Genomic DNA, 26,343 nt, shown 5'->3' with positions numbered 1-26,343 from the left:
AATCAATAAATTGAGTTCATAGCCTAGTCAGTATTATAACTAATAGGAAATGATAACAAGCAAAAATGTTTTTGTGTTGTATGTAATATCTAACAGGTGCAAAATAATACAGTAGGGCTTAAAATTTAACACTTGGACATACTTAAGGAGCAATGTAGCACATATGTGTTTTTTATATGTGTTGTTATATGTACATTTATATTTGTTTATTTATATTTATATTTATACACATTTAAGCATGTATTGTAGGTTGTTATCATGTCAGCTTTGTGTGTATTTTATGGATGTTAAATTTCATTGTAGTCATAGCACTGAGGCTGCATTGCTCCATAACAGGGTTGGCAAAAAGCACAGCGGACAGCCTGGTGTCATTCGTGGTGTCGGTGTAATCGTGTCGTGCTGTGCCCCATCTCGTTGTCTCACATCCAGGTTCACGTCAACGTGTCTTTTCAGTCTCCAGCTTGTCCCTGGCTTCCCTCAACCTGGGAGACAGCGACAGCGTTCACTCTGAGAAGAGGACACCGAGGTGAGAGGATTTTAATATACGAACTTAAAAACCATTTTATCCAAACTCGAAGTTTGATGATTCTAGCGTTTTATTTGCAAGATTTCACACTTTTGTGAGTATGAAAACCTCTGTGGATTCCTGCCAGTTTGTTGTTTGATGATCAAAGACAGGAGTTAAAAAAAAAATCTGAAAATTCACCAAAAAAAACACAGACATAATTCTTCATTTTAAGCTGGTTCACTTGCTTTAGACTTAATACACAAATTGGCTCAATGTTCTCTTGCAGTTGAATTCTTGAGCTTGTTGCACTTCTGGCCACACACATTACACAGCAGGATTACACATCTGATCGGGTGTTGCCATTAATTAGACTGGACATACAGTGTTATTAGCAAATGCCCAAAAACTTCATGTGAAACCTGAGAATATCTGGCAAACTATGACCTTTGAGTGATTTTCAACACCAGTCTTTAACTGTTTATTCTTCATGTGCAGCAATGGTGATGTTTTCTGACCTTTTTCGTTTTTTAAAGCCGAGCTCTCCAGACTATCTCCAGTCCTCAGGTCTAACATTTCTCCTGTATTCTTCCTATCTTCCTTTTTTACTACTTTCTTTCCGGCTGTTTCACGCATGTCAGAAGTGCTAGTTTAGCCTCTGGCAGTCTCTTCTACTTTCTGAGCTCTCCTAAACTGAGAAGGAGAAGGTTAGTTTCTGCCTCTCGGTTAAACCTTAAGGTGCTTCACGCTATTCCTGAGCCCAATCCTACACCAAAACCCTGTCCCCACACTGGGTTTTATGAGGGATTGAATGAGCACTTATAGGAAAAACAACATGTTTTCCCTCCCTTTTTTAAAAATCCTTATGACTAACTTCAAAGCACTTGTCTAATGCTACGCTTTTTGCATCATCGCCGCAACAAAACAGTCACTTCTCTTTATCCATTCACTCCTCTGCTGTGCCTTCCGCATCAATTTAGACCCCTGCTCTGTTTTTTATTTTTTTCACACCTGATAAAACGTCAGAGTAAATTATTATGCTTTCTTTAGAGCCACTACGTCACAAACTAGTCCTATAGAACACACCCTGCATAAATATCCATCTTATCAAGTCATTTAACCCTATATTTTCTCTCAAAATCTGCCAGTAGGGCATTCAAGATGGTTACTTCTTGTTAATATCACATCAAACTCTTCTTGAAACATGTCAAGATATATTAAATCCAAATTAAACTTATATTCTAATATCCTTTTGGAAGATTTGGCCTTTTTGAGAAACTGAAAAAAAGCTACTATGACTTGTTAATGTGGGCAGTTTATTTCCAAAAAAAGCAACACAGGCACATTTGAGCTAAATTTGGATTTAGTTGCTCTTACTGTACAGTTGCCCTGCTCATTGATTTTCACATAATCACAGAGGCAGAATGGTGTATTTTGTAAATGCATTATAATCCCGGTGATATTTATTCTATATCTGTAAATCACTTGTTTACAAGGATCCCAGTGTACAGAGGGGACACATAATGCATATTTTGTGGTCCACAAAAAGAGCAAGTAAATGCCAAGTGCTGCACTGTAATTGATTGACCTCTTTTATTGACCTTCAGTGCACCAGACCGCTTCATGTCACTGCACTCACTGCCTGTGCTTGCAAGCTTTGCTGCTTTACTAGTTACTGTCAGGCTGTACAACCAAACCAAGTCCAAACTCAAACTCTGCGCTGAAATAGTACACACAGTCTCCGCCACAGTAAAGGATAAATCTATGCAAACATGATACAGACAGGGTGGGAAAATGAGACCAGCTAACAATGTTGACTCAATTTTGGAGATGGCTGTGTATTTCAAAATATCTAGTTGGCTTGGAAATAGTACAGATTTTTCCTGCCCTGACTATAGTATAAGAGTTTGATGTATAAGTATTTGATGAGTGTTCAGAAGCAGTACTCATGCAGAAGGGTGATCTTATTCTGTGTGTGTGTGTGTGTGTGTGTGTGTGTGTGTGTGTGTGTGTGTGTTCATTCTAGGCCAGACTCTGCAGATGGCTTCCTGTCCCCAAGTCGCTCCAGCAGCAGGAATGGAGAAAAGGACTGGGAAAACGGATCCACAACCTCCTCTGTTACATCCAACACAGAGTACACTGGTTGGTCAACTTAGCTTTAAATTTGCATGAAAAACATATCATATAGAGGAACTGTGCTATCAGACATTTATAACGTAAATATGCTGAACACCATTACTTAATGTTTCGGAATAGCATGATAGAACTTTGTTCTCAATTTACGTAGGGTTTAATGTAGTTCTTCTTGGGTATTATTTTTTGTCTTAAGCTTAGCTTATTTTCTAATACTGAAGGACAGGTGTTTTGTTTTGTTTTTTAATAAAATATCTTCTATTTAATATCCTGTTTTTCAACGGTCGTCTTGGTTGGGTTTCCTTTCACATTGTTTGTAATTCAGGATTGTCTGTTGTTATTTGTGATCCGAGTGCTGTATTCATAGCTCATATTTCTTTGTCAGACTAACCGATGAGAAAAATGCTACCAGTAGAAATCTTCATAAATGATTTATCAAAAGAAAGAGCAAAAATAGGGAGGGGGTCTTTTCTTTGACTGTAACTAGAGTAGTTGCCATGACACCAGCCTCGTTCCAATGTACTCTCCTTGGTTCACATTCAGGACCGAAGCTGTACAAGGAACCCAGTGCCAAGTCGAACAAGCACATCATCCAGAACGCTCTGGCCCACTGCTGCCTCGCAGGCAAGGTCAATGAGGGGCAGAAGAACAAGATCCTGGAGGTAACAGCATGGGGCTTTTCATATATTGTTTTATACACTGTAGAGGTCACGGTATCCTGGTGGCTTTATTGATAATGCAAACCACATACCCTCAACATTGTAGATTAAAATCTCTCTTCCTATTTTTCCGGTCTGGTTTCACTGGTATGAAATAACGGCACGTGAGTGTGAACAAATATGTATTGTAAATTCTTATACGAAAGCCCTATAAAGGGAAAGCTTTACAATAGACAAAACAGCAAAGTAGAATGATTGGAATTAATTTGTGAATGAAAACAGTACTTAAGTTAGAAGAAAAATACATAGCAGAGTGGTGAGTATGATAGGAATTGGTTGTACTGGTGGAATTAGTGATGTGGAAATATGCAATATACTTAATTTGTTTGGAAGTTTGACTTTGCATTAACCCCAGAACATTAGAAATTAGAAATAATGGCTGGTGCCAAATAAAACATCTGGTTCTCTGTGCCATAGAGGAAAATAAAAGGCCTGGCCACTATTTGAGAATTTATGGTATGAGGGTTTTAATTTCTAAACCTCTCATTATTTTTGGAAAAATTTGCAATGTAACATGGTAAAAGTAAGCAGTTGTTGATATTTTTTTGCAAATTCACCTGTACTCACAGTGATTCACAATAAATTATGAAGGTTAGTTGTAAGGATGGCCGTTCAGAGACTTTTTAATATTCAGTATTTTTATTGTATAATGAAAAAGCAGAAAAAACATTTTAGTGTGCACATCAACTAAGTAAAGGGCAAACAAACTTTTAAATTTTGCTTTTGAGAGTCCAAGGAATGAGTCCATTTTCACCGAAACCTTTGCGTCCCTTTAGCATACATGACCTTCACACTGTATCTAACGGGCTTTTCTCCCCTTAACAGGAAATTGAGAAATCGGAAGCCAACAACTTCTTAGTGTTGTTCCGCGATGCCGGCTGCCAGTTCCGCTCACTCTACACTTACTGCCCCGAGACAGAGGAGATCAACAAGCTGGCTGGCATCGGCCCCAAGAGCATCACACGCAAGATGATCGACGGCCTCTACAAGTACAACTCGGACAGGAAGCAGTTTAGTCAGATACCAGCCAAGACCATGTCGGCCAGCGTGGACGCAGTGACGATCCACAACCACCTCTGGCAAACCAAGAAGCCAGCCACCCCTAAAAAAGTAGTGCCTGCCCAGTCCTAGTGGAACTTGGTACCCCAAACATCACCATTCCCCCCCTCAAGTGGAACATAACCATTTCAATTTGCACTTCACTGTACATATCCATAAAGATTCAAACACCTGCAATGCCAGTTAGACGAATGCATCTTTGTCTTTTTCATGTTTGCATTCCTGTCCTTCTTTTTCCTCCTTAATTTGGACTGGACATGATGGGACTCAAAGATTAGGAGCAACTGGAATGTATGCCACTGTTTGAAGAATGATGTACATGCTTATCACTTCTGTGTTTCTTGAGACTGTCATGTGTGAGTCAGTTTACGAAGGCATGTGTGAGTGTCGTTCTTGTTTCCTATGTGCCAAATGTCAAAAAAAGAGACAGAATGAATGCTAGGAAATTTTACCCGGTACACTGAAGCACTGAATGTTTTTAATTCATGTACAGATTGATTTTTGTTTGCATTATCCTGTTGATGTGTGGCCTTATGCTCGTTTTTGTTTTAGCGCGTGAGTGCGATGAGGTGGTTGTAAAGCAGCGTATATACGGAGGGTTTTTTTGTATTTGGAAGGACACTTTTTTTCTTCATCTCCGTGAGTAAAACAGTTTGTATATTAAGGTATGTAAAACTACAAAGGGCCAAAAAACTAAATGCATACAGCTAGTGGTCGCCACACAGTACATGTGTGCTCAGCTCAACAAAGCCAAGCGGTTTCAGCTTTTTCAGAACCCTTTTTGAGAAAGTGATTTTAAAGGATGCAGGACGTTACTCTAGATCACTGGTTCTCAACCTGCAGGCCATGACACCTGAAGAAGACTTGAGTTATAATGTGCAATGTGTGAAAAATGTATTTCTGATATACAAATCTGCGATCATGTTTGTAATCATTGTGATGATTTTCTTTTTCTCGTGAGCAGTTGCAACCTCAAAACGTGTACCAGTAATTAATTAAAACTGCCTGACAGTGAAAATAAAAACCATCCGTGGAGCGTCAGAGTTGACCTGGTGGTTTGCTGGCACTTGCAGCAGGGTTTTTTACATGGAGGCATTGCTTCAGCCAAAAAAGGTTGAGAACCAGTGTTGTAGATCACTTTGCTGCTGGTTCACAGCAGGTTTGTGAACAAAATGAAATAGCTCAGTATTATTTCTTCTTTATTTTGAAATGCTGCCTACTGCACCATGTAGGAACTTTGCAGTTTATTAAGATAATGTACAATCACACTCTCACCCACTGGTATCAGGAATATGACTGAAATCCAAGACATAATGACACATGAGAAGTATCTCTTTTTATATCTGTATCAGGATTTAAAATTAAAATGTTAAATATTAAATTCAAGATTCACACACACCACTCCTCTTGATAATGTCTGTACTCATGCAACTATAAGGCACTTATGGTCCACCAAGCACCAAAACGTAGAAAACATAGCGCATACACAAAGTTTAGATTTCCGATTAGTTAAAAAGCCCGCCATGCATCATAGTGAGTTTCTGCCTGACTCATTAAAATGGCCTTTCTTTCTTTCTTTTTTTTTCCATTATTTGGCAAATGAATTTCACAGAATAATGCAAGACAGAAACAGGCAGATCCTTGTTGCTGCATACGGGTAAGAGACTCGCCACAGGGTTTCATTGGTGTCAGTATCACGTTCCTTTTGCCACCAAATGTCCAATCAACACCATTCGCAGGTATGATTTCCTGCAAAACAAATCTGCTAACATGGTGCTTTGCTTTCAAGTAGGGGGGATATTTATGACCAAAAGAGCGCATATACGTGTCTCTGAAAACGTAAAACTATATGGCAGAGTGAAGAAGTGTTGCTCTGTTGATGATTGGAAGGATTTGTCCACAGAAACCTCTGTCCACCTGCTTTCGGCTGTTTATGGCCAAGGTAAAAGATTCTTTTAACTGTAATGGTATTGTACAGTGTGTTCATGTGAGCTCATACCTATTCACTATAATGAATTTGTTTTGTTTGTCAGACGCTGTGCTGTCATTCAACATATTGCTGAACATGTAGTTTCATTTTTGTTTTTTGTTTTTCTTTTTTCTTTTTTGCATTTAATAAACTTAAGCATGGCCTCAGCATTTAAGTGGTGTTAACTGTAAAACAAAATGTGTGCTCTAGGGTATGTCAATCGGGACGGACAAAATGAAAGTAAAGTAGGCAGGGTTGAGATTAATTGTATGGTTTTATTTTTTATTGATTTATAGAAATTATCAAGGAGTTAGAAATACATTTTTTTTTTTTAAATGCAAAATATATGGGAATATCTTATTTATTTAAATATGTACTGTTTTCTACAGTGTTACAGTAGACATTTCGGAGACACAATATATCAGAGCCTTTGCGCGAGGCAACGGTGTCAAAAATCAAGCCATTCAGTTGTATAACCTCAATCTTATCCTGACTGAGCTGGAGAAAATTTTAAGATGTCAAGGCTGCTAATATCACTATTGTTCACAAGCTTACAGGGCATAATTGTGTATCATCCACATACAACAAAAAAAAAAAAAAAGCTCTATACTGAAAAGAGAATGGGACCCAAAATCAAGCCTTGGGATACAACACATCTGAGTTTGACATGGGGAGATTTAAGTACCTCTTCCACCACTGAATTTAATCACTCACTAACATTTCTACTAAAGTAAACGTGATACAGCCCAGGTTAAAAAAAGAAAATCTTGGAAAATCTTCAGAAATAAATACAAATTAACCATTTTTTTATAATCAGAATATTTGATAAAATGTCCATAGTTAGTAAACAACAACAATAAAAAAATGCTTTCATATAGTGAAATAAAAAACAGATATAAAATTTACTCACGACACAATAATTGGCACATTTTTGATGAATTTAAATTGGTTCCTCAAACAAACTGAAAAAAATATAAGACTCACCTGTGGCTAAGTTTCAGTGTCCACATGACCTGAATTAACCAATGAATGATGGTTTTACTGCATCGAAAGGGGCTGATTGTTTCTTTTTCACCCCTGGATTTTAATTCCAGAATTTAGCATATCCTCAGAAAAGGATGCCGATTCAGTGTCAATTTGTATAATCGGAATATTTTAATAGAAATGTCCAAGTTAATGAATTAGCATTTATTTATGAAGATATTCCAAATTCTGTGCTTAAAATTCACGGCTGCCAATCATTTCAGCCAGGAATGTACATTGTTCTTTTTTAAATCCTTTATTTGTATCAATATCTTTATTTATATTTCGATGCTGTATAATTACCAATATAGTTATAACATAAGATGCCTACCTTTTTTTAAAATTTTGCTTTACAACAGTTGAAAATGTGTAGCCGCGCGGTAGGTGTGACCACGGGGCGTCATCGCGGCAGCTGATTGGTGGTTTTGCGGCTGCGTCCGCATGGCAACCGCGAGCTGTGTACAAGGAATTACGGCAGCAAGGAGCTTTTTCGCGAAACGCTAATCGGGATTTTCGACGTCCAAACACACCGCTGCCTGGCCTCTCTCTTCCGCGACACCGTTAGATTCGGAGACGGCGGACAGCGCGGAGGGGCTTTGATGCGGCGTGCTGTCGGCGCGGACTGACAGGTGAGGAGTCGGCACCGACTCACGGTAGCGTATTAGCCTGTGCAGTCTTAGTGACATCCTGCACCTTAGCGGGAACATGAATGACACTGCTAGCTTCTATTGTCCCGCATGTGTGTCCACTGAGCGGCTGTGTGTGTGTGTGTGTGTGTGTGTGTGTGTGTGTGTGTGTGTGTGTGTGTGTGTGTGTGTGTGTGTGTCTGTGTGTGTGAGTGCGCACTCGGTGCTGTCGTGCTCAAGTAAACAAGGTGTGTCCGAGCGCAGAGAACGTGCCGAGGGCTGCCACGTTTGGGCCGCAGACCCGCCGTCACATCCCGGACCGGGGCTGCATGTCGTCCCTGTGTGCGCGGAGGGACAGGGCGGTGTCACCGGCTGCTCTGCCTCCAGCGCAGGCGCCCGGAGGCCTCGCTGCTCCCTCTCGGGCCTTTCGCTGCACTTTGACACAGGGCGAGCGCGTTGTGCGTAACGAAGAGCCCTTCATCGCTTACTATAGCTGCATGTGTGATGTTCCAGTGTTTAACCATTTATAGGCCGATTACCAAGCACTGCATCCAATAGATATTTCTTAAGAGCATCGTTGCAAAATTATTCATCACACTAGAATATTAAAGGTGAGATTTAAAAAAAAAAAAAAAAAAACACTTAAGTGCAATAAGGTCCCTCTGTAAACACTGCAAGTCGCCAGAGCAATGCTATATGGATCCCACAGCACCCTATAAAAAAATTAAATCAAAATAGGCCACTTTAAACTCAACATCAAACTCACAAACACACTTAAAGTCACTATAGGCGTAGAACAGAAATACTTAAATTGGGTGATGCGGGAGTTAAATAGTACCAGAGAGTACTGCTAAACCTTGCTGTTGGGAGCTTTAGTAGAAATGTAGTTAATAGAAGACCTTTGACACATGAAGTCAGCGTTGTTATCGAGCAGAAGAGTGGACACACTAGAGGTCCCTGTAGGATTACCTTTGTATTTGGTCCTCAGCGTGGAATAAAAATCCACATGAGTATTTGTCGATGTTTACATCGTGAGCATTGATCTGAAACTGTTCAGCTCTCCGGGTGTAGCCGCGCTTCTCGTCTCACACACATCTCCACCCACGCAGTGAAACCAGATAATTCTGTATATTAAGTCTTCCTGAAAAGTAACGTACCCACCATGTTTCTTAAATCTAAGAGGAAGCTTATGTTTTTACCTTTTACAGCGTTTGTCTGCAGAACATGTCAAAAAAACTCAAAACAAAGGCTTTAGACAGATTCTATGTTAATAATGATCTGAGATTTATGCAATTTGAAAATGATTGTCTTTTAGCAGTAACTGCTGTACGACAGTCACGCAGACTAGATGCTGACTAGATGCTGCTATATGGTTCAACAAATCGACTTAATCTTTGTTTTCGGCTGTAATATCAAGTAATTCAATGAGGGTAAATAGCATTGCCCTTAAAAAGTGGATATGTACAGCCATTTTAGAATCAAAGTCTTTGAATTCAGGCTATGAACAATAAAAATAAGAAATGTAATCTTTTGATGCAACGTTGCCATCAACTTGCCTGTCCGCTACTCCCTGTCTCTGTAATCCAGCCAGCCATAAGCTGCCACCACAGATCTGTAATCATGACGGCAGAGGAGACGATCAACATCAAGGAGGCGGAGGTGACCAAGCTGATCCTGGATTTCCTCAACTCCAGGAAGCTGCACATCAGCATGCTGGCCCTAGAGAAGGAGAGCGGTGTCATCAACGGGCTGTACTCTGATGACATGCTCTTCCTCAGGTATGACTTTGCAACAGACTCCTACGACAGGCAGGAGAAGATTAAAGGTGTGCTGAAAGAGCTGACTAGACTTCACAGCTGTAGGGGGCGGAGCTGCCCCCAGAGGCATGAGAATTGGTCAGGATATGAAGCTTCACACTCAATCTCCCTGGGTGCACTTTTCCAACATTTTGTTTTCTTGGGTTGCATTATTTTTCACAAAATGTATATTGTTGCGGTTGACTGCCGCATTTTGACGTCACAAAATAGTAGCACTGTGATGGGAAAAGGGATTGCAGGTGCCTTTTTTAACAGTCTATTTACTGCTTTTAACAGGCAACTGATTCTGGACGGCCAATGGGAGGAGGTGATGCAGTTCATTCAACCTCTAGAGGGAATGGACAAGTTTGACAAGAAAAGGTGAGCGACATAATGTGGGGGATTATTCTAACCTGACGTCCAAAACGTATTTTTTTTTTCATCAAACCTTTTATTGACCATAGCTGTCATTGGTAGCACAGAGTTTGGGGAGTGGCAGTTTGATTTATTGTTGAGCCGTTATGAGGAGAATATGAGGCCCAACTGAAACTCAGCTTCTTGAGCTGGAAATTGTCTTAATTCGAGTACATTTTTATCGCTTGTTTGTCTGTATTTCAAATATAAAATTAAGGACAGTACTGACGATGTCTTCCTTCACTGGTGACCAGGTAAGATTTGCTAGTAAAGTGGGAGACTGGTAGCCTTAGGAACTAAATAAGGCCAAGTCCCAGTACTACCCTGGCATGATTATATCATATAACTGACAGCCTCTGTTTCTCACCGACCACCAAACACTCAACACAAATGAAGAGTTTTGATACTCAGTTGTCCTACCTATTGAAATAACAAGATCATCAAAGTAATTCAACCCAGTAAATGTCACCTGAAGGTTAATCAGTTCATGTACTACGAAATATATATCTTAATACTGAGATTTGTGTTTCCAGGTTCCGCTACATCATTCTGAAGCAGAAGTTTTTGGAAGCTCTGTGTGTAAATAACGCCATGTCTGCTGCTGAAGACCCTCAGAATGTATGTATTTATTTAATTGGAAAATTAGTATGGACATTGGTCATTTGAAAACTAGTCCGACTAGGACACGACCTAGGAAACCTAGTAGTATACTCAAAATGCCCTTGAAAATAGCAGCTTAATATCTCCCTGTTCCAGTGGAGCTGCTCAGTGGTCAGTAGAAGAGGCCTCTGATTGAAATGGGAGGATGAAACTGTATATGAATGTTTGGGAAACAGTGTAGATGATCTTAAACTTGAATGATCCCAGAGAGAAATTGGTCTTAAAATACAGGTCATACCTACAGCATTTCACTTGGAGACATAATGTCTGTGACCTCCTGGTTAAAGGACAATCTCTCTAACCTCTCAGACAAATTGGATGAGTGTTTTATGTTTTTAGCTTTTTTTTTTTTTTTTTTTTTTTTCCCCCAGTTTTCCACAGTTTTAAAAATGTTACGATCAGAAGTCTGCTTTTTGATTTTAAAAAAAGCTACTAAAAACATAAGACTGTCCCAGAGCATGTAATCTCTCCACTTAAACCCAAATAAATAAAACTGTCAGGTGGTTTAGCAGCTCCTTAAGCCAGTGTGAAGCAGGTGTGACTGCAGGTCGTTTACTGGCTGCTGTCTCTAAGGCCTTTTGAACATTGGCTGATGTGCCTCTTTTTTTATTTCACTAAACCAATACCAGTGGGATTCTCCAAAAACAGACGTCATATTCAGAAAAAAAAAACAGAATCACAGCCACATACTGACAAATCCTCTACATTTTTTTTTTTTTAAACAACTACAGCTGGAGCTCACCATGCAGGAGGCAGTAAAGTGCCTCCACAATCTGGAGGAGTTCTGCCCATCCAAAGAGGACTACAGCAAGCTGTGTCTTCTCCTCACCCTGCCTCGCCTCACCCACCATTCCGAGTTCAAAGACTGGAACCCGAGCACGGCACGTGTTCATTGCTTCGAGGAAGCCTGTGCCATGGTAGCCGAGTTCATTCCTGCGGACAGGAAGCTAAGTGAGGCTGGCTTTAGGGCGAGCGGAAACCGCCTCTTCCAACTGCTCATTAAAGGGATCCTATATGAGTGTTGTGTGGAGTTCTGTCAGGTAATATGACCCCTAAAAATTGAAAGCTCCAGCGGCTGTTGATAAAAGATTAATGAACCTAATTGTTTCTCTCAAAACATTTAGAGAGTTTTGTGTTTTAAAGATAGGAAGGTGTAATCGCACCCTTGCATGCACGTCAAAATCATCTAGGATAACAAGAAAACTCGAAAATTTTCCGCCTTGTCGATGGTCTTAACAACACTGTTTCTGTTCTCTAGAGTAAAGCAACTGGTGAGGAAATCACAGAGGGTGAGGTTCTGCTCGGTGTGGATTTGCTCTGTGGGAACGGCTGCGACGAACTGGATTTGTCACTGCTGTCCTGGCTGCAGAACCTCTCTCCAGGTACCTTCTCATGCGCCTTCCAGCAGAAGACCCTCAACATCCACGTGGACCGGCTGGTGAAGCCCAGCAAGGCGGGCCATGCCGACCTGCTGACTCCATTAATCAACCGTCTGTCTCCCTGCCCTACCTCACCCTTCCACCAGAGGCCTCATTCAGCTGACACCTACATGTCCAGATCTCTTAATCCAGCTCTGGACGGCCTGTCCCACGGTCTGGCAGCGCAGGACAAGAGAGGCACAGAGGCGAACATAAAGTCTGCTCTCAGTCGGAGCCTAGTGGAGAATAATGTGCATCAGCAGGATGATTCACCTGAGAGGTAAGCTGGAGCCAACCTGGGGCAAATAGTTTGTGGTGTTAGTTGTGACTGCTTGGAGTAACAGATGGGTGGGGTTCAACACTACATTGTCTTTGCTGCCGCAGGGTACGTGCCAAAGCATACCATACCTTTGTTTCACAAAACTATTATGTGCCTCTGTCACTGCATCGCTGTGTTGGTCGACATACCGAGCTGTATTTCTTTCTCTCCTAAAGCTTTCTTACTAAGCTGTCTCCCTTAGCATATGTATCTGCAACCTTAGGCATTAAACCCGGTGGTAGATCATGGCGTGTGGCACCAGCTGTAGCTCTATTAATCCCATGAGCCCTACTTTAACAGAGACATATTGACTCATCTGTCATCTCCCGCAGTGCTTCACAAAGCATGTTAGACGGCAGCCGGGTGTTGATGGATGCAATGTAATCTAAAGCCTTCGCCTAATGACTCATAATTTAAGATCTTATTAATAAGATTTATAAAATTTTTTTTTTTTAAAGTAAAAATCCTGTTCTTTTAAGTATTATTACTTTTCCAAATAATAAAGTATGTTGGTGCAGATATCCTGTAACAAGCTCAGTCTCTGAGAGGTTAATTTTAAGAAGCCGGACCTAAAATATTAATACAGAGATTGTTCCTCATGGATATTTTAGACTCAAGCTAAAATAGGAAGTTTTCTGTTGTCAGATCTCATTTTACTATGGTCTCCAGGGCTCAGTTAGCCATTGCTGCAGGCCCTGTGTTCATGTGTGGCTCTGGACCTTAGTCATGTCATCCCTCTTTCTTTCTTGCCAGTCAGCTTCTCAGCCACAGAATGCAAATTGTTGCCTTTATAACTTCATCAAGGAATCTGAAAAGGCTTCGCTCTTTTTTTTTTTTTTTTTTTTTTTTTTTTTCTTCTCCCCTTTTCTTTTTTGCCCTATGTCATTGATCCACGTGAACTTTCCTGCAAACAGGGCAGCACCAGCTACAGTAAAATAAGCTAATACAGCACAGGTACAGTGCATTGCCTCTATACTGGTGGTGAGAACACTCAGGAAATAAGGCAGTATGTGTTTTAATTCCATGAAATCATTATAGTTGAGCTGAGAGGTTTGCTTTACAGGGTTACTGCGAATAAAATGTTACACCACCAAGTACGAGGTTGAGACAGGGTTCTGAGGCTTCAAGTTAAAGAACTATCGGAAACTGAGCAGTTTGTCAGACTGTCGGACGCTGCCAGGTTCTCTCTGGCTCCACCTGCAGGACGCATTGAATGCGTACAACTGGTGGAAAGTGCGATAATTTCGAGCTATGATCAAGTTCAAGAGTTTGTCTGTCCTAAAAGGAATTTGTCTTGCAGTTTGTCATGCCGCTATAAACATGATTACAATGAATTGAACAAGGAAAAATGGAATATATAATTTTATTGAATTGCCGTGGCTTTGACATTTGACCTTGTTTTTACTATTTGTTACAAGTGATACGAGTTTTTAACAAAATTCGTAGCCCACATTACTACTATTTCTTGTCTTTTGCAATATACAGTATAATACTTGAGCTTAACAAACATGGCCTTTCTCTTGGCTTGCATTGTATTGTTTTACTTTCACCTCAAATCAATTTGATTTAAAAAAAAAAAAAAAAAAATTGTTTGTGATTTGACATAGGAAGCACCCTCAAAGGCTGGATGGTTCCAACACCACACGCACACCTCTGACCCCTGGAAAAGATGGTGGGCCACCCTCCAGTACAGCAACAAATGAGGTAATAAAAACTGCAGACTATCAGCAGTGCATGTGTATTGATGGTACGTACATTATAGATCTTACATAGACCATAGATCAATGATAAGACAAGAGACATTTCATACATGGAGGAATGGATTGTCTCACCTTTGGTTGCTCAGGCTGAATTGGTTTCATGATTTGTGAACATCGTAGAAAGAGATTGCTGGGGTTGTCTGTCTGGTCACACGAGTCAAAGTGAGATTTTCAGTCTGTCTTCCCTCCACGGTCATTAATCCAGGTTTAAAAGTTTTAGAGTAGATTCCCCCTGAACCCCCTGAACCGCCTCGCCACCATACCTCCACTGCGTCATAAATCCTTCCCCAATTCTCTACAACACCTGTCCAAGGGACACTCGTACACTGCTGACCCTGTCCCAGTGAAGGGGGTGGAGGTCACGGAGACCGAAGGCAGATAATCTGCTTTGATGTGCGGTCACACCTGAGATGGCCTGCTGCTTCCATCATCGCTCAACTTTATGCATCCCAGGTCCAATTTAGAGGAGCAAAGTGGCTTCAGATTGGATTGTGTGTGTGTGTGTGTGTGCGTGTGTGTGTGTGTGTGTGTGTATTTGTGTGTGTGTGTGTATTTGTGTGGTGAGAGAAAATATACTGTAGACCCTTGGGATATGATGAGGTCCTTGAAAACTTTTTATGGGATGGATGATGGAGGACGAGGCCCTGGGATTTGAAGAGTTGTCAGTAGTGGCTCATGGGAGAAAGTTTTGTCTATTTTTTATAGATAGATAGATAGATAGATAGATAGATAGATAGATAGATAGATAGATAGAGATATTATAGATATAGATATATCTATAGAGATAGATATATATATATATATATATATATATATATATATATCGTTTTACATCTTCTGCAAAAACAAGCCTTACAGTTTTTCATGTTGGCTTACTGTGGGCATGTGTGTATTTGTCCAGCGTTGTGACTCCACAGAGCAAATACAGGAGTTTTACAGGCAGCGTCTCCGTGTGCAACAACATCTGGAACAGAAGCAGCAGCAGAGGCAGCTTTACCAGCAGATGCTGCTGGAGGGAGGGGTGAAGCCACAAGATGGAGCCCAGCACAGCCTCACCGAGACCTTCCTCAGCAGGTGAGGAAGTCCTATTAAAGGATTTGGCATCAGTGGTTTCGTGAATATAATGCAACCTCAGTGCCTCAAGAGATATCGTCTTTGTCTAGATCCATCCAGAAGTTGGAGGAGATGAATGTGGGCATTGATCTCAGAGGAGATGAGGTGATGACACAACTGGGCCAGCAGTGGAACGGACTGACAGGAAGTACCAGCACCTCTAGTCCCAGGGCTCCCAACACCCACCACACTCCAGACGCAGGGCTGCCAAGGGACAAGCCAGGTGGCATGAGCAGCAGCACCCCGTTAAGGACCGGGAGCCACGGCTTGCCTTCCCTCAGCGAGTCTCCAGTTCCCGCCAGTCATAGGTAATAGCCCGTCAAATGACTGCTTATTAGCCATTACAGAATTGCCAACATCAAAGAACTATCTTTACCCAAAAATGATCACATTTAATATTGATCAGAGTACTTAACATTTGCTTCTTGTGTTGCTCTGCAGCTGTTTATATTAAGGTTTCACGATGGATGAAACATAATTTGCATTTGACTCTGAACCCTCTGTGATAGAGGCCCATGAGGAATGTCAAGTGCCATGTTGTCAGATTTTTGCCAAAGAAGGTATCGGTTAACAATGAATCTGTGTGTCTTTATGTGTATGCATGCGTTGTGAATACCAGTGCTGAGAGGATCAGATCATCTTGTCCCACGGTGCAAGATGATTCAACCTGCTCTCTGACACGTAACACACAAGAGGTACACCAAACTGCCAACCAAACAATCTAGTACTGACCTCAGTCAGTCTAGTCTCTGTCTTAAATACTTCTATTTTGCTTGCTGTTCCACATTATCAGTGTTAGTGCATTAAACATTTTACTCTCCAAACTGGTCAAAAATAAATTCTACAATGTATTTAAGGAGACGACATGAATGTAAAGGTTAGGTCAAAATCTGGGATCCGGGATCGTAGATCATATTTCTGAGGACTCTTTTTTTTTTTTCTGATCTTCTTGTACAGCCGGGGAAGGCCAAAACACAGTTCATTAAGGTCAGCCAGCTCGAGGACACACAAGCAGTACGTGCAGTGGCCTTCCACCCCTCAGGAGCACTCTACGCTGTTGGCTCCAACTCAAAAACCCTGAGAGTCTGTGCCTACCCAGAAACCCTGTCCACCAGGTAGGAGCCATTCACACCTACCGTATATACAATTTCAAACCGTGGCACGTTCCTACGACATGATAAATTATGTACCTGCATTATGAGGGCAGATGATGACACGTATAGTAATACTAAAGTTTATTCATGCATAGAAAACCTTGAAAGTTAACAGTTTTAGGCCTAATTCAAAGTGGCATCTCAGAATATTATAAATGCTAACACATGTATGGCATTTATAATATTGACCATTTTGTTAGCACAGTTAATTCTGACCAAGGAAAGTTACATGGACATTGGATGGTTGTCTTGTCAGCATCATAAGAACGTTACAGCGATATGCTTTTTCTCTTCTTTTGATGGCAACAAATGTAGACTGAAGACTGTACGGATGTTGTAGGCACTAAACGTAAAGTGAGGATGCTTTCGAAAAATATGCCATAAATTCCTCAAGCTTCTGTGGATTCAGGCTGTCTTAGTCTCTTCTGTCTCTTCACGTAATCCCATCCTGACTCCATCATGTTGAGATCAAGGCCCCGTGGGGACCAGAACATCGGTTGCAGGACTCCGTGTTCTTCTTATCGCTGAAGATAGTTCTTTATGTCTCTGGCTGTATGTTGGGGGTGGTGTCGTGCTAGAGAAGGAAATTGGGACGAACGGAGAGTTCCCTGATGTTATTGCCTGATGGATAAAAATCGAAACCTCCTAAAGTGCCTAAGGCTTTTGCACAGCACTGTCGAAGTTTTTGACACAACTCAGAGTTGTGGCTAAATAAATTGTCTGACCTTGACCAGACAGAAGCGTTTTTTGGACCAAAGAATGCTGAATGATGAGGAAAAAAAGGTTGAAGTGTTAGGTCAAAATATGAACATTCTGGTTGCAATTCATTCCACAGCCATTACATTGCATTTTAGAATACTTTCCTTCCTGCACTGTTCTGAGTCGGTCTCTGTCGTATTTTCTTGGCTCGTTCAGTGGTTCTGGAGCAGTTAAGCAGCCGGTTGTGCGCTTCAGGAGGAACAAACACCACAAGGGCTCAATCTACTGTGTAGCCTGGAGCCACTGTGGCCAACTGTTGGCCACCGGGTCAAATGATAAATATGTCAAAGTCCTGCCTTTCAACGCAGACACCTGCAACGCCACAGGTACCATTTTATGTGTTTTAGTTCTGCTTCTAAAAACACGGAACAAGTAAAATACAAGTTGAAGCAGAATAATTTATCGAATGGGGTTTAATTTCTTCGCGTCTCTGTGATTCAGGCCCGGACCTGGAGTTCAGCATGCATGATGGTACCATCAGGGACTTGGCCTTCTTGGAGGGCCCTGAGAGTGGAGGATCCATCTTGATCAGTGCCGGGGCTGGAGACTGCAACATCTACACTACGGATTGTCAGAGAGGACAGGGCCTCCATGCCCTGAGTGGACACACCGGTACGTTAAAGAAACAGTCCTGACGGAACTCTAGGGCTTTGAAATCAGTTTACATATATGGTACATCTGTAAACGTCTCGAACATTGAAATGATTTTTTTCTAAATTGCTCCCTAATGAGAAACCAATTAACCCTTAGGAACAGTACCATAAAATAGTTACAATATACTCATATAAACAGAGCTTGTAAACACAGCAACTCTGTACAAAAAGGTGAAGATGTATCGTGTATTTTAGACTTTACCATTTTGTTTGAACAGGTCACATTCTGACTCTGTACACATGGGGAGGCTGGATGATCGCCTCTGGCTCGCAGGACAAGACAGTCCGTTTCTGGGACCTGCGAGTGCCCAGCTGTGTGCGGGTGGTGGGCACAACCCTGCACGGCTCAGGTGAGTCACATGGTGACTCTCATTAGAGGTGATCCTTCATTCGGGTGAAAATCACATGCACCACACGGCTACAGGTTTGGTAGTGTATTGCAGTTAACCCACAAAGTTACAATACACAAAGCGCTAACGCTTCGTGATGTCTGAAACACTGTATAACTGCCAGTAGCTGAACATATTTTCAGTTAGACACTTCAAGGCAGTCTTAGTCAAAGCTGAAGTTAGTGCAGTAGAACACATACAGACTCAGAGATGGTAGACGTCCACCAAAGATTCACAAGCCTCTGAATTATTCTTTCTTCCATTTAATAATATTGAGGTTTTTAAAATATGCATCCAGTCTTTATCAAAGTACACATAGTGATAGACAATAACAAAAGGAAAAGTAAAATGGGTTTTTTCCAATTTAAATAAGCTCGGTAGTTCATAAGTAATAATGTTTAAAATGCCATATCTTATTACTGGATCCAAACCTAGCTTGGGCTCTTCAATGAGATAAATCAGTCCCTAGTTTCTCTTGTTCATGAGTTTAAATCTTGGTGATGAAAACCCAAATGTTTTGCAGGCTTTGTTACGCTGCACCAAATCAGAGTGAACCACTGTGTCTCCCACAGGAAGTGCCGTTGCTTCGGTGGCAGTGGATCCCAGCGCCCGCCTGCTGGCCACTGGTCAGGAGGACAGTACCTGTATGTTGTACGACATCAGAGGAGGCCGCATAGTCCAGACATACCGCCCCCACAGCAGTGACATTCGCTCAGTGCGCTTCTCACCGGGAGCCCACCATCTTCTGACTGGCTCCTATGACAACAAAATCATCATCAGTGACCTGCAAGGTAGCAACACCTTCATTGGGGAGAGTAGGAAAATATACGCACACACACTGTACACAAGGGGTTAAAAGACATAATTCTTTTGAATTAAATTTTATGATCATATTCAAATTCCTTTTGAAAAGGTTAAAGTTACTTGATGCCGATCATTTTGTGTTTCAAGAATTTCACCTTTTCGAAGTACAAATATAAATATATTTTTAATTAAAATGCTGCCAGTGGTCAAAACGGTTCTTTTCTGTCTGAGTCATGAAATGCTTTCAATTCCCAATTGCTGTTGAAAGAGCCATATACTTGTAAATATTTGATCATTTGGCCGCCATATTGAGGCAATCTGATGATTGTGCTATGTTTTTTTCTTTTCTCTGACCCCAGGTGACTTAACAAAGCCCCTACCTCAGACAGTGGCAGGAGAACATTGGGACAAGGTGATCCAGTGTAGGTGGCACCCCCATGACCAGACCTTCGTCTCCTCGTCTGCAGATCGAAATGTCGTCCTCTGGGCTCCAGGCCCCTGAGAGTCCATTAGAGAAACACTGGTTAGCAGCAGCAGCAGCAGCAGCAGCAGCAGCAGCAGCAGGAAGCACAAGAAGAGTCTCCACATAAATAACATCCCAGCATGGGATCGCGTACTGTTGCGGCATGTTTGTATGTATGATTGTGTGCATACATATCGAGAGCATCAAACTGTTTATATGTCGCTCAGTTTAAAGTTAACTGTGTGTTACGTGTCTGTATGTAAATTGTGAGATTGATACATTTTTGAGGCGGAAGATCCAGTCACTTTAAAAATGACAGTCTATACTTGGTTGTGTGTGTGTGTGTGTGTGTGTGTGTGTGTGTGTGTGTGTGTGTGTGTGTGTGTGTGTGTGTGTGTTTGAATACCACTGTATATGTCTTTGAGTATGTGCCCGTGTGCGTGCAACCAATCATGGCGTTTCGGAAAAACTCATATGTGTGTATCTGGTTTTATGGTTTTAGTGTAATTAAAGTTAAATTAAAGGAAAATATTAGCATTTTACAAATGCCATAAAAAGAGGAAACAATGATATTTTAGTGTTTCTATTTGGAGTCCAAGTGAGGTTAGATACTTAAATATTTATGGTGTGTGTGTGTGTGTGTGTTTGCTTAACACCTCTCTGCTTTTGGCTTTGTAAGTAGAGCATAAAGATTAAACAGCAAAGATGTAGTTAGAATATAGAGATGACTGATGATGCCTGTATTGAAAGGCATGAGTAAATCCACTTCAAGCACTCTCTCAAGTTAGTTATTTTCTCAAAATGCCAAACGTCTTATTAGTCAGAGCTCGAAGGTCACTTTAGAAGGGGTTTAGCCTAAGAAGCAGTGGCCTGGACTCTTTATGTTGTGGAAAGAAGCCACATTTGGTTATGCATATCATAATGTGCCTTTTTGTAACATTTGTAGAGACTGATTTTTGAATATGTGGATTAATTAAGAGATCGATTGATTTATTTGCAGCTTTATCTTGTTTGTCCATATGCCTTGTCGTGTATAAATTATTGTAATGGTAATATGATGCAGAAAATGATCACCCACTGGGCATTTGTGCACACCAGTATAAAGTGTTTTTCCCTACATCTCTTCTCGTTGAAAAACCGAGAGTAACTAGCGCTTTACGCAAATGTTGAAAATACAGTATGTTCTGGTTTGGTTTATCAGTGGTTAACAAAGTACATTTTTTTGTCTCAGACAAAAAAAAAATTAATTTCAAACTAAATCGTGAAATTGCAACACAAGAATACACACATGTTGGGATAATATTGCAGCGAGATAGTCTCGGGATGACAACAGCTATCTCCTATTCGAGAAATGAGAGAAAATGTTGGAAGGCTAAGTTAAGACACTGGTAACGATGCACTTTAAAGGTAGGAATGCTGCTAGTCTGCACAGAGTGAAATGACATATCTGGTCACATTTGTAGCTTTTACAAATAAGGATCTGATTTTTTTTCTTCCCTTTTACTAGGCCTTTACTAAGCACCTACACAGAAATCTGATGCATGTGAGGGAGAAGAAGGTACGGGAGAGAGTACAAGTCATGGCTTATCGTATTTTACCTGTTCTGTGGCTCACAATGGCAAATTCAGTGTCACTGTCCACCTGTGTGGTTTTAAAACAACGTTTGTGCACAAACTGGTGTAAATGATGGAACTGCATAGGGGTCAATGGAGTTCAAACTGTTAAAATAATAAAGCAGTCGCTGTCTAATACCACATGTTGTTCTTCCTTTTGAATAAATTAAGGTATTTTTAAGCGATACTTTGGAGCCATCACACTGTTCTTTAATGTTTTTAGTTGTCAATAGAACACAAACATTTTTGAAAAATTAAATGTGTTTTATGTTTCCCTGTGTGTACCATCAGTGCTTGCTTAAAAAGCATTGTTAGGGACACACACATGCCTCTAGGTGCACACAGGTAGGACGTACGGTATGTAAAGGTGCAGGCTGCACAAATGCTTACTTTCTGCTTTAGGCAACTGCCCCTATTGCCAATGTATAGGAGGACGGTGAATGCCTGTCCTGCATGCTCCCATCGCTGGCGTGGCTAAACTGTGGGGGGGTGGGTCATGGACATGGCCCTTGACGGAAAAGAATATCATATTCCCTAACTGTAGGTGCCAGACCGGAAGAGCTCATTTGGAGCAAACCGGGAAAAAAGTAACTGAACGAAAAAGAAGGGGGCTGAATAAGAAGAAGTCATGCAGGAGACAAAGAAATGGACCAAGGGCAAGAGTTTAGAGAGACAGAGAGGTAATTGGGGGGGGGGTAACTGCAGAGAAGAGAGCAAGAGGGGGATTTACCGTCACTCACATGCTGCGCTCGATCATTCCCTCTTTTGTGAGGTGGACAATGACGGCCAGGGGTTCAGGGCTTAAAAAGGATACGCACACTGTTACAGCCAGCAACCCTGGAGAGACACCAGCCAACCCAGAGGTACCAGGAAAAAAAAACAAAAAAAACTCGGAATTACACAGAACCTGTATTTACTGCGCTTCCAGGAAGATGCTACTTTGTTTGAGGTTTTAACAGGAAAATCAACAACTAAAAAACCTGTTTTTGGAGACAACAAGAGCTACAAAGGCAAAGAAGAGATGAAGTGGAGATCCGCCTGCGCTTCTCTTAACGGGGGAGATGATCTGTGCAGCTGACAAACTAGGCCTGGGACCCGGCTGTCCATGTTGCCTGATAAAAAAGGAACAGCAATATTGGGATTCAGATGTGCGGGTGTAATTAGGACGTGCTTTTGGAATTTGTCGGGTTTTCAGGAGCCACAGTGAGGAGTAAAGAAGTTGAAATCAGCGTATGAAATCACTGGCTTGCTGGCTGGGTGACAGGGCAACAGTGCTGACTGTTCAGTTGTTCAGTACTGGAAGATTAGTTTGTGTTGCATGGAGGGGAATTAGTGGTGAACAATGGCTCTGAACTGCCGGATAGGCAAGCTTATTGTCATACAGCGGTTTGGGTCAAGTGCTTTGCTGGCTATGACCAATTTGACAGCGTTTTGACAACTGACTCAGTTACTTGGTTGCCCCCTTTGTATTAAAAATGCTTCATGAGGAAGATCTGTTAGTATTTCTAAAACAATACCTCTTCAAAAAGTCATGTTGTGGAAGATTGCGCATCACTGTCTTTTGGCAGTGGTTATCTTGTTTTAAAGTACTTAGCAGCATAAAAGATCTGATGATTTCACCGTGTTTTCCGTAGCTTCATATAAACCTGGCCCCTACAAGAAGGGAACAGGTTTGCATATGTCAGCGGAGCGATCGGGGTCATCTTCCGTCACAGATGTTTGGTTGATTTAGGCCTGTAGCACATTCAAGAAGTTTGATATTGTAAGTTCTGGCATGTGATGAACAACCATGAGTAGGTCGCCGAGCATGAGCTCTGAATGATGCACCCTTTCCCGCTCTGTCCTCTCTTCCCTGACCAGCTGCTGAATGTGTAGGAGGACAGTGGTTCCCCCGGCCTCGCCACGATGCTGTATACTTTAGCGGGAGGAGGCACGCTCTGCGGTCTGGCCGCCCTCGTGCTTCTCATCGTTTCCACGGCAACCGACTTCTGGATGCAGTATCGATACTCGGGGAGCTCAGCCAACCAGGGGCTGTGGAGATTCTGCATCAACCGCAAATGCCATGCCCACACCATAACTGTCGGTGAGTACTCCGGATGTAGGACAGGACTAGGGTTACCATTAAGGCCACTGCGATAGAGACTTAAGCCGCCACAATTTGATATCCTGAACTGATATCTCCAAAATGAAGCCATATTACGAGTTGCCAATTGGGTGTTTGTGAAGAATCTTCAAATGAATTATAATCATAACAACACATTCGTTTCTATATTCAGATCAAACCCAGTGTCCTATTGATAAATGTACACAATAAATGTGAAATCAAATGGTAACAAACACGCTGACTGCCAGTTTGTCGGCAAAGTGGTCTATCCAGAAAAGGAAACCTACAGTTTGTTGGTCATCGCAGCAAACCAAAGCTAGTGACACCTATTGTCTGGATAGATTCACCAGTGACATGAGTTAGGCTGTCGAAAGACTCCGACAATTTCTTTTTTATTTTTTTACCGATGGAAAGAAAAACTTACTAGAGCTGTGTGAAGTGTTTGAAAGAAAAGAGAAAAATTAGAAGAGCAAACTGAGGGCTCAGCAGAAAATTCAGCCCAATAAATCTGTCAAGAGATGTCCCAACAGTATCGTGTAGAGGAACTCTGTACTGTGAGTATGAAAACTGGCAAAATCACAAATTAATGTAAACATAAAAATGCCAACCTACAGACCAAAATATTAGTACATCTGGCAAATTCGCCGCTTGTGTCAAAGCGGGCCTACGTGTTAAGTATCCTTTGACGTGTATGTGGTCCTCGCCTCTCTGTGTCCAGCTTTCTGGGATGCCACACGGGCCTTCATGATCCTGGCAGTGCTGAGCTGTTTCGCTGGTGTGGTGCTCGGCCTCAGCGCTTTCACTAACGGCACCAAGAACAGGAGGGTCCGCACAGGCGGCATCGCCCTGGTCCTGTCAGGTAACACGCAGAATGTCAGGGTGACCGGGGGGTCGGCGGACTGCCCGTTAGATTTCTCCTCCGGGTTTTCTTCCCTGTGGGAAGTTCACTAGATTCTAACCTGGACTCGACTCTTAGGCGCAGAGTATTTGCGAGTGAATTCAGCAGCCAACTCCCAAAATATGTTGCTACGGTTGGGTTTTTCTCCTTTTCTGTTGTTGTCCTTTTTTGTTTTTTTGTGCTGACCCTGTCTGGGACTTTTCTACAGCAGGGGTTGGCTTCGGTAAAAACCTGTGTATCAGAACTGTTCCCGATAGAGTATAAGGTGCAAACGGTAACGTGCAGTATGTTACGCTTAAAATACACCATATCTTGACAGGTTATATGAGATGAGAAGGGAACAAATTAAACGGTCACCCGGGGGGAAATACATGAAGGACTCGCATGAAATGTGCAGCTTCTTCTTTTTGTGTCTGAGGGGATTTTTCCTCCCTGATGTTGTCTATTCTCAGGTTTCCTTGCTCTGCTAGCTTTGGCGATTTACACCGGAGTGACTGTCACTTTCTTTGGCAAACGCTTCTTGGACTGGCGCTTTTCCTGGTCCTACATCATTGGCTGGGTGGCCATCATTCTGGCTTTCGCAGCAGGTATTTGTTGTATTTTTTTTTTATTTTCCACCTTAAGGGAGAAAGGTTGTGTTTATTGTGAGTGAATTTCAAGGACTGCAGCTGTTATCAGGAGCCTGCATAAGTACAGCAAGCGGCAGAAAAAACTTGTTGCTGCTTACTGTGCATGAAGTTTCTATCAAAGATCTCATTTGAGCGATCGTGTGCAGAGACAAAGGTACAATGATCCGTTCTTCTAGATAAGATGAGATAACACTTTATTGATCCCCAAGCAGAAAGACAGAAGAAGTTTAGATAAAGATACAAAGCAATAAGAAAGCAAATGAGCAAACAGCTGTGAGGGGGTTTACTGGATGTAATTTTATGAAAATAGTGACTTCTGTCCTTTTCTTTCAGGTGTGTTTCAGCTCTGTGCTTACCAGCGGACCACTGCAGAACCTCCTCCTACAAATACCCCGGACAGCTGAACAAGATCAACACGCTTATTAGCCACGAGGACTGTTGCCATGGATGCTGTAGCTGCTGTTCAGAACCTAGAATGGAATAAATAGAAATCATATACTCCTGTGTGGTTTCACTGCAAAACTGTTTTACTGGCAAACTATCTTTTTCTTTTTTTTTTTTTTAATGTCTTGAGCACGAGATTTAGAAAACAACTTACCTTTTTGCTATTGGTCACTGGCAGATCAGCCAATTTGACACGATATATTACACAGGCCAGAGGCTCTTACACAGTGTCATAGCCAGGACCACCAGAGACTGACTGACAAACATAATTCGATGGCCACTGTGTCTGGAACATCTGTCTGGAAATTATTTTTAGTGTCTTTAGATATAGAGGAAACAACGGACAGCGAGAAACATTTCATCATAATACTGCTTTTAATTCCACTGAATGAAATAACACATGAACTATAATAGATTTTGCCAAAACATCCGAGCACCCTCTGTAACGCTCCTTGGATGGCGGGTGCTTTGGGGCGGCACACCGATCAGACTGTCCACCCTAAATGTGGTGTAGGGGTTCTCCACTAGATGGTGGTCTCCATATGCAGGACCACAACGCTTAGCTGCTGGAAGATGAAGTGAGTTCGGCTCCCTGTTGGGTAAAGTCGAACCAGATGGACTCACTGATAATTCCGGCCGCGTGGTCTCTCAAAGCTGCATACTTGTCGGCCCCTCTTAACCCTGAATTCACCCACCCAGACATGAGCGCATCCACACGAATCAGGCAGCATTTGGACAACATATTCAATAGGATACGGATTTGTTGGTTGGCCCACACCAACAGACACGGGAGAAAACATAACCTCCTTGACGGAAGTAACAATGATATTTATTTTCATTTAAGACATGAGAGAAATGAGAGAAATGGGTAGTAATACAACATCTAGGAGTGCCAAGTTAGGGGCAACTGGACTAGCTG

The 26,343-nt window shown here is 41.8% G+C and overlaps 3 protein-coding genes across 6 annotated transcripts in view; all 3 read left to right on the top strand.

Annotated features, from left to right (window-relative positions):
* Positions 1-6,471, top strand: part of camsap2a (calmodulin regulated spectrin-associated protein family, member 2a) — a 52,003-nt gene extending 45,532 nt beyond the window's left edge. For 2 of the 4 annotated variants that reach the window (XM_040128165.1, XM_040128163.1), the window contains 4 exons: positions 430-526; positions 2,532-2,647; positions 3,182-3,300; positions 4,183-6,471. In XM_040128165.1, the coding sequence (XP_039984099.1) occupies positions 430-526; positions 2,532-2,647; positions 3,182-3,300; positions 4,183-4,488 (638 nt within the window). In that variant the 3' untranslated portion in view covers positions 4,489-6,471. The remainder of the gene's footprint in view (positions 1-429; positions 527-2,531; positions 2,648-3,181; positions 3,301-4,182) is intronic. The other 2 variants (XM_040128164.1, XM_040128166.1) reach the window with 2 other exon arrangements.
* A 984-nt stretch (positions 6,472-7,455) lies between these two features.
* On the top strand, positions 7,456-21,466 carry LOC120791253 (WD repeat-containing protein 47-like). Its single transcript, XM_040129553.1, has 16 exons — positions 7,456-8,037; positions 9,622-9,812; positions 10,128-10,211; positions 10,778-10,862; positions 11,636-11,944; positions 12,163-12,602; positions 14,249-14,345; positions 15,303-15,475; positions 15,565-15,822; positions 16,134-16,209; positions 16,472-16,629; positions 17,584-17,753; positions 17,869-18,039; positions 18,299-18,430; positions 19,042-19,260; positions 19,633-21,466. Exons 2-16 carry the CDS (start codon positions 9,655-9,657, stop codon positions 19,773-19,775), a joined length of 2,673 nt encoding a protein of 890 aa, XP_039985487.1. The 5' UTR covers positions 7,456-8,037; positions 9,622-9,654; the 3' UTR covers positions 19,776-21,466.
* A 1,788-nt stretch (positions 21,467-23,254) lies between these two features.
* On the top strand, positions 23,255-25,384 carry lim2.2 (lens intrinsic membrane protein 2.2). Its single transcript, XM_040129267.1, has 4 exons — positions 23,255-23,432; positions 24,172-24,312; positions 24,804-24,938; positions 25,314-25,384. The coding sequence occupies exons 1-4, from the start codon at positions 23,255-23,257 to the stop codon at positions 25,382-25,384; spliced, it is 525 nt and encodes a 174-aa protein (XP_039985201.1).
* Positions 25,385-26,343: the final 959 nt, after the last annotated feature.

The sequence above is a fragment of the Xiphias gladius genome, chromosome 6 (genome assembly GCF_016859285.1).
Source record: "Xiphias gladius isolate SHS-SW01 ecotype Sanya breed wild chromosome 6, ASM1685928v1, whole genome shotgun sequence".
Taxonomy (NCBI): Eukaryota; Metazoa; Chordata; class Actinopteri; order Istiophoriformes; family Xiphiidae; genus Xiphias; species Xiphias gladius.
The sequence above is the reverse complement of the archived record's forward strand: the minus strand, read 5'-3'. Positions and strand labels throughout refer to the sequence as shown.